Below are 15,310 nucleotides of genomic sequence, written 5' to 3'. Positions count from 1 at the left end.
AACAAAGTTGCTATATCCGTCTAATGATTGTGACACACCAGTAAAATCATCTTTACAAAATTGTCAAAATCCCATTTCATCAAAATCAAGAAGCAACAGAAAATTCCCGAATTTTAGAATCACTGCACGAGATAAGGAAGAAATGGACGCACCTGTCGTGGTAAAACTGAAGCAAGAAAGGGAAAGTAGCACCACAATGGCACATGCTGTAAATTTGGATAGGGATCTAAAGCAGGAAGAATCCATATTTGTTTTCAGCAGCAAGTTTTCTTGTTTGGCCACCGCTCAACAGCACAATTTTGTGCTGAAGACCCATCAGTGAACTACCAAAAATACCCTTGCTTAATTGCTCAATTAATGACTTGATTGAATTTAGATGGTGGCGCCGCCGTGGCATTCCTCAATTGGAACCGCTAAATAAGTATAAGAATCAAATTGGCCGAAAAAATTATACATGGACTAAATTGATACGGCCAAAAAAGTTTAGAGACAAAATTGGCCATTTTTCCTATTTTGAATTGTGATCTTTTAAAACTACAATATGTGGAGGTTCTCATGTATCCAGCATGCAACTCTCTGTTGACACTAAATATTCCTTCTTAACAAATTGACGGAAACCTTGGTAGCGTGGGTCCCTGCTTTAACTGTCCTCTCTGAAAAGACGTGCTAAAAGGTAGACCAAGACTTTTTTTTTTTTTTTTTTTCAAACAGTAAAATTACGTGTAAGTTAAATTAAAATTAGTCAAAACACTCCGAGAGTTGAATCTAAGGGGAACCTACTAGAAACACCCATCCAATCAATTGGTGACGGGAAGGTGTTCCTATGGAACACAAGAAACACAAGGTAGACCATGACTTGTTGAAAATGTCAATAATGCCTTTGTGTGTGTGTGTGTGTTTTTTTTATTGAAGCTGTGTCGATGCCTTCGTTGGTAATTTGAGTTCTGCAGCACACTGAATGCGACTAAAGTGCTCCCAAGGTTTTCACAATTTTACGGTCGGGTGGGGCTGCTGCTTCAGTAGAATGCTAGAATGGACCATTTCAATTCTAGCAGCGGAAGGACAAAGTCGTCGGAATGTTGTCAGGACGCCCGCTTGGAGGGAGCTATTTTGGCATTCTTCTTGTGTTGTGGTATCTCTTTTCTCATTGTTCATATCATAAATTCACGTTGTTTTCTTTATTCTAGTACTGGTGTGTAATATTTAAGCAGCTTTTTAATTCAGAAAAATGGAAGGATACGAGTTGAAGAGCCCGCTCTGATTACAAGTACTGATGTGTTTGTTTTCCTTTCTTTTGGGGTGTCATTGAGAACCTTAAATTGGGTTTAGAAAGTTATTTGTATATTTATTATATCATAGTAAAAGAGCGTAACATGTGCATTTACATTTGACCATAAATTTAGTGTACAAAAAGATATTCCAACATTTGACCATAAATTAGGCGTTGCGGGGCGGACAAATCTACCGTCTTGACTAACAAATATTTGAATGTGGACTTGTAAAATTATCTGGACCATGTGCCTTGAGATTGGAAATTCATTATTGTTTTGGTGGCATGCTGGAATCAGTCTTTTGTCTTTTCAAATCTCTCTTCGCCCAAAAAAAAACCAAAAAAAGAAAAACAAATAGTGCCACCCTTTTATTTTATTTATTTACACTTTCAGTCACAAAATCTTACCTAATTGTTGATCTTGTGCAAAATTGAAATAGGATAAATTGATAATATCTCATGAAAGGATCAATTTGATCGGGAAAAGCAGAGGCATATTTAACTTGCCTTCAATTTGATTGAAGAATTTGTCCGTATAATCTTTTTCAATAGGCTAAAAGCGGGCATTATCATCATCTTTTGGGGATATGGGAAGCCAAATTTTTCGCTGAAGGCGTAAATCAAGTTAAAATGGTGTGTCATTTAGGATTGGAAACTTACACAAGACGATAAGAGAAAAAGTTAAATATGGACAAAAGAGTGCCGAAATCAGGTGGAGCTGCTTGAGACATAAGAGACATCTGCATCTGTGCGCCCAAGGCCCAACCGTGCTTTCCAACTTTTCTTGCTGCTAAATTTAAGAGAACATATAATAACCTTGAAAAAGAACGCCTCGTCAAATTGTCAATAATGTGATTGTAGAGCTTACTTGAACACAAAAGGCATCCGCGTCTCCATTGAATTTAACAGTTTTTTTTTAGAAAAACAGCTGAAGAAAAGCCACAAACTGTTTCACATATGATACAGTGGTAGTAGTAATATTTAACACATGGGGCAGAGAGCTGTGTTTTGTCTAAACAGACGGGTTTATGTCGGGAAAAAAAAGGAAGAGGATCGCGTGATAGCGTTAGGTAAATAGTGGTGTCAAAGTCTTTGATGTGCTCGGGGGATTATTAGTGGAGCCTCAAAAGTTGTGTGTTTATTTCCCTGTTGAAAAGCAGTCACTGATTTGCCGTACACGCTCTCAATCCAAAATTTGCTATACGTGTATAAATGCCTTCCCATAGGAATATCCTTCAAAGAGTTCGTAGCAGAATTTGACGGGACAACGAGACAAAGATGCTCGATTTCTTCCAACATGTTATGTTGTTACTCAATTCATTCAAACCTGAGCCTCGGGCATTCAAAGTAAAAATTCAGAACTGTGACCAGGAGCAGGTACCTTCCTTGCCCGCCAACCCAACCTACGATCACCAAAGTCAAAACAAATACACGTTTCATCTCATCCCAATAACCCTTCCTTTAATCCGCCGGAGCATTATCATTTCCACTCTTTCGGCTTTCACTCCTTATATAAGCTCGACAAGACCAACAAGCCTTGTCACAACAAACTCTTGTCTTGTCACTCACTTGTCACTTGTGTTTCAGAGAGAATCTGATCACACAACCAAATAGAAGGGGAAAGAGATAAAACCCAGCCACCAACTATGAAGTACAACTACTCGTTCATCCTGGCAAATAATAATGCCATTTCTATCATCATGTTCATATTCTTTATATTGCTATCTTCCATCTCCGTGCCTGTTGATTGTACCAGACTTCTAAAAAGGGATGAGTCTTTTTCGTCAGTGTTGGAGGGTTTCATTATGGGGAGAGCTTACTCTGGGCCGAGCCGCCGTGGAGCTGGTCATTGACAATATGTAACCATGCGTTCAGTACTCGATCAAGTTCCCAAACCGTCCTAATCCAGTTTTGTCCTCTTGGCAGTTGGAAGAGTTTCGTGGGTCTTTCAAGCTTCCTGACTCGTGTCAGCTTTTCATTCCTTCTTTTTTTTGGGGGCAGCCTTTCATTCTTTTGTTCTTCCTTCCCATTCTTTTGTTTTCTTTTTCTTTTTTTCTTTTAGATATTATTCTCATGGTTATGGTTTTGGCCTTCCATGAGCTTATCATGTACACATCCCACGTAAATTGTATAAGAAAAATATGCTGGTGGAGTTGCTATAAACAACTGCAAAAGAAACGGTTTCAGTTTTGCCTTTGATCACTGCCTCTTTTAAATTTTTTTCCCCCTTAATGTTATAATCCATCTGGTCGATTTCTACTGTTCTACTTTAGTCCCAAGCTTTGTTTTCTTCTTCAATTCATTATTGCATGTACATGAAATCAATGTTAGATATGAAGTGTTGGAACTCAAAGCATATGCAAGCAGGAAGACATGGATCGAGCAACTTGTTATTTTGCTGGATCATTTCGATCTTCGGAGTTTGGTGCATGGGATGAATCATCAGTCGAAGACCAAAATTACTCTTTCCCTGAGAAGGTTCAAAGTCACTCCTATCTCAATATTTTTAGTTCCTTGCGACTCAAAAGGCGATATGAAATTCTCCAAAAAAAAAAAAAAAGGGTGGTGTGAATATCTTTCTCGAATGACAAATGCGTCTGATTTAGGAGTATATATTTACTATAACGAGAGTTTACTGTTCAGTTTATGCGGCGCTTATGTTTGACATTGAAAAAGGGTAGTGTTCTTCCTATACCGCGAAGACCTCCTAAAACATAATAATAATAGTAATAATAAACATGAAGGTTTGAGCCCAAAGGCATCATCATAAGAGATACCACTTCCAACAACAGGCAATATTACTTTACAGGGTACCACAACTGAATTGATGCCCATGCAAAGAAAGAATCTGGTCGATCTGTTAATACAGTTAATTATTAGAGACGTATACATAATCTCCCTGGACATGTCTGATATTTGCATGGACATATATATGTTCCATTCCAAAATTTGAAGTATCATTAGCTTCTCATGTTGCGGGTTCCCACTTCCTACCACAGAGAAATTAGTAAAGAAGGCATCCACATGACCAACTAAACGTTGGCAACTAGATTAAGAGTCCCAAGCAGCAAATACAGTGCCACTACTTTCCTTTTCATGCTAAAACCTCTGGTGAACTTGATCAGCCTCAATCTCCAAGGTGTTGCTAAATCGGTCTCTTTAAGATTTTCAAGAACTTGGCGCTCAATGTGAATCAAGTCCAATAATAGACAAAACGTTTGCCTTGGCCTTGCTTTGCACAATGTGTATGTATAGATGTACGTGCAAAATAAGCCTCTCCTCCTCTAACACGGTCTTTGCTAGGTAGGCCGGCCCTTGGGATGGGATTAGGAGTTGGTAAAAAGGTGGCAATTATATCCTCAACTTTCGTGTAATTCCACCATTTATTTCTTCCCCCTAAATTTGTTTACCCTCCAAGTCAGCATGCTCTTGAGCACCATCACTTGTATGAATGATCTTGTTTGCTTTGACTGTTTTTTTTTTTTTGCCGGCAACAATAATATTTGTATAAGCTTATACATTCTATTCTAAAGGAATGAAAAGTCTAAAAAAAAAATGTATATAACCTTATACAGGTGAAGTTTCGACTCCCGACCTACAGTTCAAGGAGGGATTTAAATTCCCTTTTTTTTCCACAAGGTCTTGCTCCAAACATGCTGACCAAATGACGGCCATCCAAGCAGATTACGTACGTAGCAGATCTTTTTTAATTTTTCGTTCTCTTTCTTTTTTCCAGATGATGGCATGACGAATAATTTGATTAACCAGACGAGAGCAACGTCATATACTATCAGACAACCAAATAAGAGAACGCAGGTCGATTGTAAGAAGTTTCAAATTTCAAGTCGTGCTCAAGAATTAATTTTGCGATATAATTATTCCGTCCGTCGCAGGAATCTTTCAAGACTTAAAATTTAATTAATGTCGTGTTCCAAATTGGACGGCAATAACACTCCGTCCTTCTTCCTGATCCTATCCTAAAGAATAATTTCTCAAATTCCAGTATTACCTTTCCCATTTGTACCTATAACCCCCTGGCGGCTCTCGTACGTACCTGTTGACGTTGATGCTCTAGTTTTTTATTTTTTATTTTTTTGGAACAAATAGTTTTCACCAGTCAAAAAAACAATTACACATTAATTCGTAACCGATCGAGGACTTTTTCATTCTTCTCTTTTTATGCTTATACGGTTCCAGAATTCTTAATTTAAAAAATGAAATTAACGTAACGAGACGGAGTCGTGATGAGAAGCTAAGGCCGGGAAGAAATGGACCAAATCTGCACCATAGTGGTTGACTGAGAATAGGAACTGCAACTACCGTATTTACTCCCATGCATCCCATTAACATTAAGTGATTTGTTGGTCAGCAGGCCGTAGTGCAGCATTATGAAGTAATGGTAACTTTATACCTCCATTCCATCCACATAGAATATTACAAACTCTAGATTTCAGCAATATACATTATGATAGTGATTCACGCTGAATGACAAATTCTGCTAAGCATATCACATAGTTGATACTTTAAGACATGATTAATGTTTTTTAAGTACATTAATTGACTGTCTTGTGGTCATATTAATTTTGTGCTGGTAATGATGGCTGCTGCCATTAGATGCTTAATGGAATCCTAATTAATCACTGGCTGGCTGCTACGAATGAGTCAAGTGATCTCCTTTCTTTCTTTCGCATAACTATATATATATAGAGACATTTATTAGAGGCACCAGAGTCAAGATAACCTCACATTCTGGGTCAAGGCCGGCAGCATCTAAATCTCATGCAAATTTAACAGCGTACAAAGACGAAACAAGTTACCTCTAGCTTGGTGTTTCCCTTGATCGATGCTAGTGTTACATTGACGAAACAAGTTACCTCAAAACCATCAAGTATTACTATACGTTAAAAAATATATATATATATATGGGCGTGTACAATTATTTACTCCAATAATCGTCAATTCATTGAAGCCCAATCAATACTTCAAAATGAGCATACGTACATTTCTCCACTTATTTCGTCTTTCCCCTTTGCTTCTTTAACGGCGTGTACATTTTTAGTCATGGCGTTCTGATTTCGTCAAATAGTCAAAGTTGGTTATCCTAATGCACTACCGAGCAAAGACCTTGTCAATTTTTGACTCGGTTGCATCAGCAAAATTGGCCCCATGCTGCTTCTGCCTCTGCCAGTCCTCTATATAAATAAAAGCCGTTGTGCACTTCAAATCCAAAACATCCACGAAACTTCAAAATCAACACACCGATGGGTCAACGGAAAACTTTCTTCCTCTCGTCTTTGGCCGTCATCCTCTTAGCAGCGGTCATCCAGGGAAGCCATGCAGTGGAATACACCGTAACAAACACTGCCGCGTCCACCCCAGGTGGTGCCCGATTCGGGAGGGATATCGGGGTCCAATACAGCAAGCAAACGCTCGACTCCGCCACAAATTTCATATGGAGGATCTTCCAGGAGAACGCTCCTGCAGACAGAAAAAACGTCCAGAGAGTTGACATGTTCGTCGATGACATGGATGGTGTTGCCTATACCAGCAACGATCAGATTCACGTAAGCGCGAGGTACATCCAAGGTTACTCGGGCGATGTTAGAAGCGAGATTACCGGGGTTCTCTACCACGAGATGACGCACGTTTGGCAGTGGAATGGGAACGGACAGGCTCCGGGAGGATTGATCGAAGGAATGGCGGATTATGTGAGGCTTAAAGCCGGGTATGCACCGAGCCACTGGGTGAAACCTGGGCAAGGCGACCGGTGGGATCAAGGATACGATGTCACCGCCCGCTTTCTTGATTACTGCAATAGCCTGAAAAATGGTTTTGTTGCGCAGCTTAACAAGAAGATGAGGAACGGTTATAGTAATAACTATTTTGTTGAGCTGCTGGGGAAGTCCGTCGATCAACTCTGGAACGACTACAAAGCTAAATTTAATACTAACTAAGTTTAATACTACTACTACTACTACTTGCTAAATGCTTTGACTCGATGTAATGAGCTTTGCATGTCAATATGTCTGCCCTGTACTCTTAATGGAATATATATTGCTGCTTATACTATGCATTGTTAAGCCCCTGCGCACAATACAAGAAATGAATTAATATAATTTTTTTTTTATGTGTCCAAAATACTTTGTCGCCAATTAACAAGCAATTACACATTCATGCAGGATCGAGGGCTTTCCTACTCTTCTTTTTCATCTTCTTCTTTATGCTTTTATACAGCTCAAAAATTTATTATCGTATAAAAACAAAACCTTGTCAAACTAACATATCGAAACGGAGACGGCGAAATGGACCGAATCGCAGGGTAGCGGTTTGACTTAGAACAAGCACATGTAACTATTACTCCCACTCAAGTGATTGATGGTACTCTCTTTTACGTCACCACCCATCCAGACAGAATGTTGCTGCTATCAAATCAAATATACATTCTGAGAATGAGACTCGCGCTAGGTAACAAATTCCGCTAAGCAATGTCACACTCAAACTTCAAGAAATTTTGTAAATCAACTTTGTTGTGCTTTTATTTCCATTTACATTTATCTTATACCACCCCTCTTCCAAAAAAAAAAGAAAAAAGAAAGAAAGAAAGAAAAGGAATCTCTAAATTTCTTATACATTTGAGTATGTTTGTTCTGCACTAGGAATTACAGCTGCTGCCATATTTTGCTTAATGGAATGGCAAATATAACTGGCTGGCTGGCTGGCTACTTTGGGTCATGAATGAATTGGCATTACAAAGAGTCGAGTCTTCTGTTGCCTTTTCTGGCATTTACTAGAGGAACCAAGTCAAGAAAACATCATATTCTAGGTCAAGGTTTGCATTTCTACACTAATGTCTGATAAAAATTTAATACTACCTGACAAAATACATCATCCTACATATTGTGGAAAAAGGTAAAGGGGAGCTCTGGATAGCGGAAGAGCAAACTGTGTGACAATGGTGGGAGTAGTGAATGCGAGGATAATTTTTCGTTATGTATGAGAGTGAACATTAATAATGTCTCTTTTACTTTGATGAATACATTTAATTACAAGTTACTTCAGAACTATCAAGTATTGTCAAACGTAGCCATTGAATATTAATGATATATCCAATCATAGTCCATTGAAAAAGAAAATTATATTAAAGTGAATATAAGACTTTCTCTCTCCATCTTGTCTATGGATCATATCTTTTTGAGCATTTCCTAAGGAAGTAAAAGGAATTGACACGATCGATACACAGTACTATTACAAGACGAGGTCATAGTCATCATGGTTACCTTATAATATGGAGTAAAATGCCGGACAGAGCAGGTCATAGCATTCCAGTATCATCAAAGTAATGAAGTAGCTTTAATTGAAATTTTGAACAACTTTTCATTACGTCCTAGCTATCCAGACACACTAATTATCAAGAACTTGTCAATTTTGGATGCGATAAACTCTAGGTATATAAAGCCATTGTGCACTTCAACTGCAAAACATACCCACCAAAGTAACGAAAAACAACAAATCAGTGCAGCATTCGGCAATGGCACAAAAAATAACTCTCGTCCTCGCGTTTTTGGCGGTCATCCTCTTAGCAGCAGTTATCCAGGGAAGCCATGCAGTGGAATACACCGTAACAAACACTGCCTTGTCCACCCCAGGTGGTGCCCGATTCCGGAGGGACATCGGGGTCCAATACAGCAAGCAAATGCTCGACTCCGCCACAAATTTCATATGGAGGATCTTCCAGGAGAACACTCCTGCCGACAGAAAAAACCTCCAAAAAGTTGACATGTTCGTTGACGACATTGATGGTGTTGCCTATACAGTCAACAATGAGATTCACGTAAGTGCAAGGTTCATCCAAGGTTACTCGGGCGACGTTAAAAGAGGGATTGTTGGCGTTCTCTACCATGAGATGACGCATGTTTGGCAGTGGACTGGGAATGGACAGGCTCCCCGAGGATTGATCGAAGGAATTGCTGATTATGTGAGGCTTAAAGCCGGGTATGTTCCTCAGCATTGGGTGAAACCTGGGCAAGGCGACCGGTGGGATCAAGGATACGATGTCAGCGCCCGCTTTCTTGATTACTGCAGTAGCCTGAAAAATGGTTTTGTTGCGCAACTCAACAAGAAGATGAGAAATGGTTATAGCAATAGCTATTTTGTTGAGCTGCTGGCCAAGTCCGTCGACCGACTCTGGAAGGATTACAAAGCTAAATTTAATAACTAAACATACGTGCTAAAATGCTATGATTAAATATAATGAAACTATGTATAGGAGAATAAGTCTGTCCTGTACTCCATGGATTAAGTTGCATTTAGATGCAGCATGCATGGAAGGATGTGGATGGCCTCCTAAAAAGTTAGTAATAACGAAATAAATTCCATGATATTTTTATCCTTAATTTCGCTCATTCCAAATTTCAGACCACCTATTTTAAGTATTTTTTTTTATTCTGAATCCTAAGCCTTGGGAAAGGCACCTCTAACCCCCCCCCCCCTTTTTTCTTTTTTTTGGTCAAAGGAAGGCACCTCTTGCTTGTAGTCTCAATATATTTGATTCCTTTTTACCGCATTCGGAATTTCTCAATCTTAATTCTTTGTCTCAAGATTGCACATGATGATCACTGGACAACCCCCGAAAAAAAAAAATTGTTACAAGTCATATACATCATGCATTTGCACTACATCTGTTATGTAAATACGTGCTAGAGCCTAGAGGCTAATGAATGCATTATCAGAGGAGTTTGGACGAAATTAGTGGACGCAAAACCGAAGAAATCTCTTATTACCCTTGAATACATTCTGCTTGTCCTTTGGAGTTATTACTGTATATCGCAATTTAAATCAATCATCCTTGCAATATCTAAAATCATAAATTTGAGGAGCAGTTTCTCATGATTTAGGCTGCTGAATGGCGGAAACAACTTCACCAATGCTCTTGAACCTTCGCCTTTCTTTCAGCAGCAGTTTTGCAAAGGTGAGAGCTTGCCGTTCACAATTCGCACGTTTCTCTGGCTCAGCTATTGATTCGAAGTCTTCAACATGAGCCACCCCAACAATTCTCCTGTAAATTTCGGGGGAAGAAGGTAGTGTTAAAAGCTAAAGGTTTATTGAAGATTCAAGGCTCCCTGTAAACCTTAAACCTCGCAGGACATGCAAATAATCCTTCAGTGCGCCATCAATCACCTAACAGAGTTGAACTCCACTGATAAATTTGTTACCCCACCCAAGTCACGTCCACAAGAAACCAAGTAACTACTGATCATAAGAGTCTTGTGTACAAGAGTTAGCTGTGAGCTTCTATCAGCTCAAAGAGCAATAGGAAAATCAGAATACCAAAATTCCCAGGACAGATCCACAATAACACGGGATAAGTTTACACAAAATTAAAGAAACGAGCTTGGCTGAAACAAACAATGCAGTGACTCACCTTATCATTTTTGCAGCACCAAATCCAAGACTGTCATGGAACACATCTTCCATATATTTCTGTTTTGCCAACAGATGAAGTTCTGCATTATTATAAATTTCTGGCAGATATGCCTCACCAGGGCCATCCTTGTGTTCATCCCAGAGAGCAGTAAACTTTTTATGAAAAAGATTCCAGGTCTCTTCTATAGTTTTCAATATCCACAACTTATATTCCTGCAATAAGATGTAGGCATTAAACAACCAATAGAAAATCATTATAGTTGCCAGCCTGTCACCACATATAAATAAGAATTAACACGTATGAAACACCAGTTTGAGAAAATCATATTGATGCGCCACCTGTTTTACGCATTGATGCTTCTAGTGAAAAGGTAATGAGTTCTTATTGAAGAAGCTTTTACTTATTTAACCAACTAGGAAATTATGCCCAATATCAGATTTTGTAACTTTTTGCCCAATAAGGATATGACTTAGTGTTTCAAAATATGTTTCCCCTCAACAGTTTAATAATGTGTTTCATAATGTTTTAGATACATTGATGTTAAAATTTCATAGATGAGCATTGCAATCAATATGTTCTACGAGTCTTAGTTTTCCATGATATTCTGGCTCATGAATCACTGTTTTCTGAACTAATCGAACATCACCTCATGATTGCAGGATTATAGTTATTGTTTTCTTTCCAGAAAGGTTAATCTTTTTGGTCTTTCATTCCTTTGAGTGCCAAGAGGGTAATATTTGCAACAACATGGCTAATCAATATCTGGAGTTTGCAGCATTCTAGGAGCAACCACGGAGCTTATCCAGTATCTGAATAGCCAATATTTTTGCAGTGATTCTAACAAGAAAACAAAAACAGAAACCAAAATAAAAGCAGCACCTTTCAGCAGTCAATACAGGTTAATGGGGCCGCACGCACCATTAATTCAGATTGTTAGCCATAGTTCAGTTTAACTTCAAACCATGGTCGCATATCAACAAGTCAAAACCTTTTTGATTGCTACATGCCCTCTGTGCGCTCTCTCTCTCCCTCCCTTTTTCTCTCTCTCATGTATATTCAGTGGCTTTGCATCAAATATTTTAGCAGAAAAAAGACACAAGCAGATTGGGCAGAAAGCCTATATATGATACATATGTTAACTTTAATCCCCCAATTTTTTAGCCATTCCATCCCCTCCCACAGCAGGGGTAGGCCAGAGCTGTCTTATAGCCAAAGCCACGAAAATCACTACAAGGCCAAAGGGCAAGTAATACTTGAACGTTGGGAAAAATAAACGAGCATGGTTTAACTAGCCAAGGTACTAGAAACAAGGGTGACTGAGAACGCTATCTCAGAAGAGATCCACAGGGCACAACAGTTCACATTTGAGTTGTGGAAGTTAACCCAATATTTATAAGCCATTTCAAAATTTCAGGCAGAAAGAACAAACTAAATGTCTTCAAACACCCAACACTAAGAAGAATAGAATAATAAGATAATGAATGACAAAGGAAAAAAACAAACTGTAGTAAAGAACTTAGAAAGCTTCCAATAACAAGAACTTGGACTTACCTTTCTGTCATTTCCCTCATTTGCATGTCCATCTTGTGCAAAATAAGCCAGGATTAAGTTTCCAATAAAAGCTCCAACATCAAATCCCATCGGCCCGTAGAAAGAAAATTCAGGATCTATAACTTGAGTAGACTTGCTAGTAACCATGATAGAACCTGTATGAAGGTCACCATGGATGAGAGCTTGGGTTCTCTCGCAAAATCTGCATATGCAAATTAGAAAGCGAACTTAATCACAAAGAAGAGTATTATGATAAGCAAAAAGAGGTTTGTTACAAGAAGAATGCTATTAATGAGAAGTAGACTGGTTCCAGAAGTACTTGGACTTCAGCTCTGCAACTTCAAGCTTCAATATATTATCTTGCCGAACTGCCTCTGCATCACTATCAAGATAAGGAGATGTCCAATGGTTATACTGAGAGACCTTGTAAGGGTCAGAAAAAACCACTTGCTCAGTTAGTCTGCAAAGCTCCACATTTCCACAGAATTCAGCAACTGCATAAAGCATTAGGCGACAAATGAATTACAGACAAGAAGAAAACATGTCTATATGGTCAATAATCATTAGAAATGCTGAGCAACAATGGGTTTGTTTGGATTGGCTTGATTTCAAATAAAAAAATTTACTTCACAAATTTCAACCACCTTTTTATCTTCCCAATCACCTTTTTATCTCACATACATCACATCACAAAAAGTGTTACAGTAATTATCTCAAATAAATCATCCAAATAAACTCTTATCCAAACAAACTCAATGATTTTTATTTTGATAACCAACAAATCCTTTTTCTTTTCACTTCTTTTCTTATTTTGATAACCAACAAATACTTACCAAATGCACAATCAACTAAAATCTAAATGGACCAAATCAGAATGTTGGCAACTGACACTCCAAGTCAAAGATTAAGTGTGCTAATCAAAGGTTTGGCAGAAGATCATACTGACGTAATGTATAGTGCAGTATCAGATCTCTTGATTAAAAACTGTTTGTAAACTGAGCTACTATAAGGGACGGTAATTTTAATTAAGTTGGATAATTCTTCAAGTTCTTTTTTGTAGAACAAACTAAATGGCTGAAACACACCATTCAAAGAGAGGGGACAAGGGAGCAACTAATACTTGAGGAGAACACATATGAAAGGTTAATTCCATCATCTAGAGGATAAAAAAAATGCCTAGATTAACCTAATTACCATCAAGATCTTTTACCTGCATGCTTGTGTTCGGTAGTGGTAAGGTAAAGAAGAGAGGAGAAGAAAAGAGTTTTAGCCATGAAGTTCGACATGTGTTCTGCAAGCAATGGGTACTCTTTGCCAGCGATCAGTCCTTTTCTGAGTATTATATGAGGTGGCTCAATGTAGCGCATGCCTATCAGACACATTGCACGGTCGAAATGATAGACCTCAGGAGTCTGATCAGGACACAAACGCCTATGCTCTCTCAGTGTCCTAGCTTCAAAATAAGCACGCTCTTTTGTCATTGGCCATGATTCCCCAATACAACGGATATACGGAAGAGCCTGCAGATGCAAAATACATTGAAAACGTCGGAAGAAAAGAAAAACGGATTTCCCACCCACAGATGGAGGGAGAACCATTTATCCGCAAAACCATTGAGTGCCATAACCAAGTTTATATTTCTAATTATTTTTCGAGCACATTCAGGGGAAAGGGGGCTAGGTGCTGCAAAGTGACAGTTACAAGAGTCTAACCCTGGCATTTCGCTTCAAAACTTGAGCCAAATCTGTACCTCAAAATTTTCACATTCTTATATACTAGTTTCTAATCTATTACTCCATAATTAGTTGAGAAGATGCACAAATTGCAGCACAGAAGCACCGTCCAGTATCTAGAAATCAGCAAAAAACAAAAAATCGGGCTATAATGCTTGCCACTCTCAAGTCAGCCACAGCAACAATAAATTCATCTTGCAATAAGAGTACAAATAAGTTACTCCTATTCTCGTGTAAAGCTTAAATTTTTAACAAATCAACGGAAGCACAACATCGTTCATAACTAGTATTCAACAGTTCCTTCGCCAACACGGATCAGAACAGCAAAAAGAAAACATGGTTTAGGAGGGACTTAAATAAACCGACTAATAACTTCAATTAAAGTAGATGGAAATAATTGAAAAAGAAAAAAAAAAGCAAAAAAGACTGATAGAAGAGAAGAGAAAGATGTTAAGGACAGAAAAAAGGTGATTTTTTTTTAACCTGTTTGATGACAAAGGAGCCAGAGCGGCCAACAACAATGTAGACAAAGTTGAGATTGCCATCACCAACTTCTTTGATTTGCAAGTCTTCGAATTGGTTCCCAAGCTTCTCTGCTAAAACGGGGGTGGCCTTGAGGTACTCCAACAGAAATTTCTCGTCCAGGGGCCGGAACCCATCTGATGCCATTATATCTCGGCAGCCGCTGAGGGGTTGAAATTGACGCCAAGGGCTGGGAAAGCTGTGAGAGCGGCTTCAAAGGAAGAAGATGGGGTTCTCTTTATTAGATATTGTAGAAGAGCTTTGTTCCAGTGGAGAGAAGGGGCATGAAAGGACGACGTTGGATGCCGAGTCTTATTCGTCTACTGACTTTCGTAGGTTTGGAACTGTGAACTGAGACTACAGGGAAACAGAAAGAGAATTGGATTCCTTGGACGGTCCCACCACCGGCAGCATGGAGCACGCCATCATTTTTTCACAGACATTATTGGCTTTAATGCTTTATTGGTGATTGAAAGTGTGGAAAATCTCACGCTTTTCTTTTCTTTTTTCTTCCCTTTCTTTGTCTGGGAAGGATAGGAAATTGCGGACTGAGAATTTAACGAGGAAAATATCTGGACCCTACCTGGCTCCATATTCAACCGGGGAAAGATGGAAAACACAAAAAGATGCATTGAACCTGGCCAGTATGTAGTGAGATTTATAGCAAACAAAAAAAAGAAGGGCCAGTATGCCCATGGATGTATTCGATAAGATTGAATTTTGAAGTCTAAAATCTGAAGTTTGAATTCATTAAATTATTGAATTGTTAAGTATTAAATTTAATACATTTGACTGTATATCACATTTAGT

The 15,310-nt window shown here is 38.6% G+C and overlaps 3 protein-coding genes across 3 annotated transcripts; 2 read left to right on the top strand and 1 right to left on the bottom strand.

The window, feature by feature from the left end:
• Window positions 1-6,513: 6,513 nt before the first annotated feature.
• LOC113762752 lies at window positions 6,514-7,339 on the top strand. The gene has a single exon (XM_027306334.1). The coding sequence runs from the start codon at window positions 6,532-6,534 to the stop codon at window positions 7,222-7,224; it is 693 nt and encodes a 230-aa protein (XP_027162135.1). The 5' UTR covers window positions 6,514-6,531; the 3' UTR covers window positions 7,225-7,339.
• Window positions 7,340-8,742: 1,403 nt separating this feature from the next.
• LOC113759199 lies at window positions 8,743-9,488 on the top strand. Its single transcript, XM_027301763.1, has one exon. It carries the CDS (start codon window positions 8,799-8,801, stop codon window positions 9,486-9,488), a length of 690 nt encoding a protein of 229 aa, XP_027157564.1. The 5' UTR covers window positions 8,743-8,798.
• A 527-nt stretch (window positions 9,489-10,015) lies between these two features.
• On the bottom strand, window positions 10,016-14,936 carry LOC113760832 (methylthioribose kinase). Its single transcript, XM_027303567.1, has 6 exons — window positions 14,462-14,936; window positions 13,456-13,765; window positions 12,565-12,739; window positions 12,246-12,447; window positions 10,692-10,906; window positions 10,016-10,325 (listed from the first exon to the last, which is right to left on the bottom strand). Exons 1-6 carry the CDS (start codon window positions 14,645-14,647, stop codon window positions 10,154-10,156), a joined length of 1,260 nt encoding a protein of 419 aa, XP_027159368.1. The 5' UTR covers window positions 14,648-14,936; the 3' UTR covers window positions 10,016-10,153.
• Window positions 14,937-15,310: the final 374 nt, after the last annotated feature.

The sequence above is a fragment of the Coffea eugenioides genome, chromosome 2 (assembly GCF_003713205.1).
Source record: "Coffea eugenioides isolate CCC68of chromosome 2, Ceug_1.0, whole genome shotgun sequence".
In the NCBI taxonomy this organism is placed as follows: domain Eukaryota; kingdom Viridiplantae; phylum Streptophyta; class Magnoliopsida; order Gentianales; family Rubiaceae; genus Coffea; species Coffea eugenioides.
The sequence above is the reverse complement of the archived record's forward strand: the minus strand, read 5'-3'. Positions and strand labels throughout refer to the sequence as shown.

Bases quoted from the DNA above. Each gene is read 5' to 3' on its own strand.
- LOC113760832 (XM_027303567.1), bottom strand. From the start codon at position 14,647: ATGGCATCAGATGGGTTCCGGCCCCTGGACGAGAAATTTCTGTTGGAG. The intron at 12,448-12,564 runs GTACTTCTGGAA...TTGCATATGCAG, and splicing joins GTTGCAGAGCTGAAGTCCAA to ATTTTGCGAGAGAACCCAAG. The intron at 10,326-10,691 runs GTGAGTCACTGC...CGAAATTTACAG, and splicing joins GGTGCTGCAAAAATGATAAG to GAGAATTGTTGGGGTGGCTC.
- LOC113759199 (XM_027301763.1), top strand. From the start codon at position 8,799: ATGGCACAAAAAATAACTCTCGTCCTCGCGTTTTTGGCGGTCATCCTC.
- LOC113762752 (XM_027306334.1), top strand. From the start codon at position 6,532: ATGGGTCAACGGAAAACTTTCTTCCTCTCGTCTTTGGCCGTCATCCTC.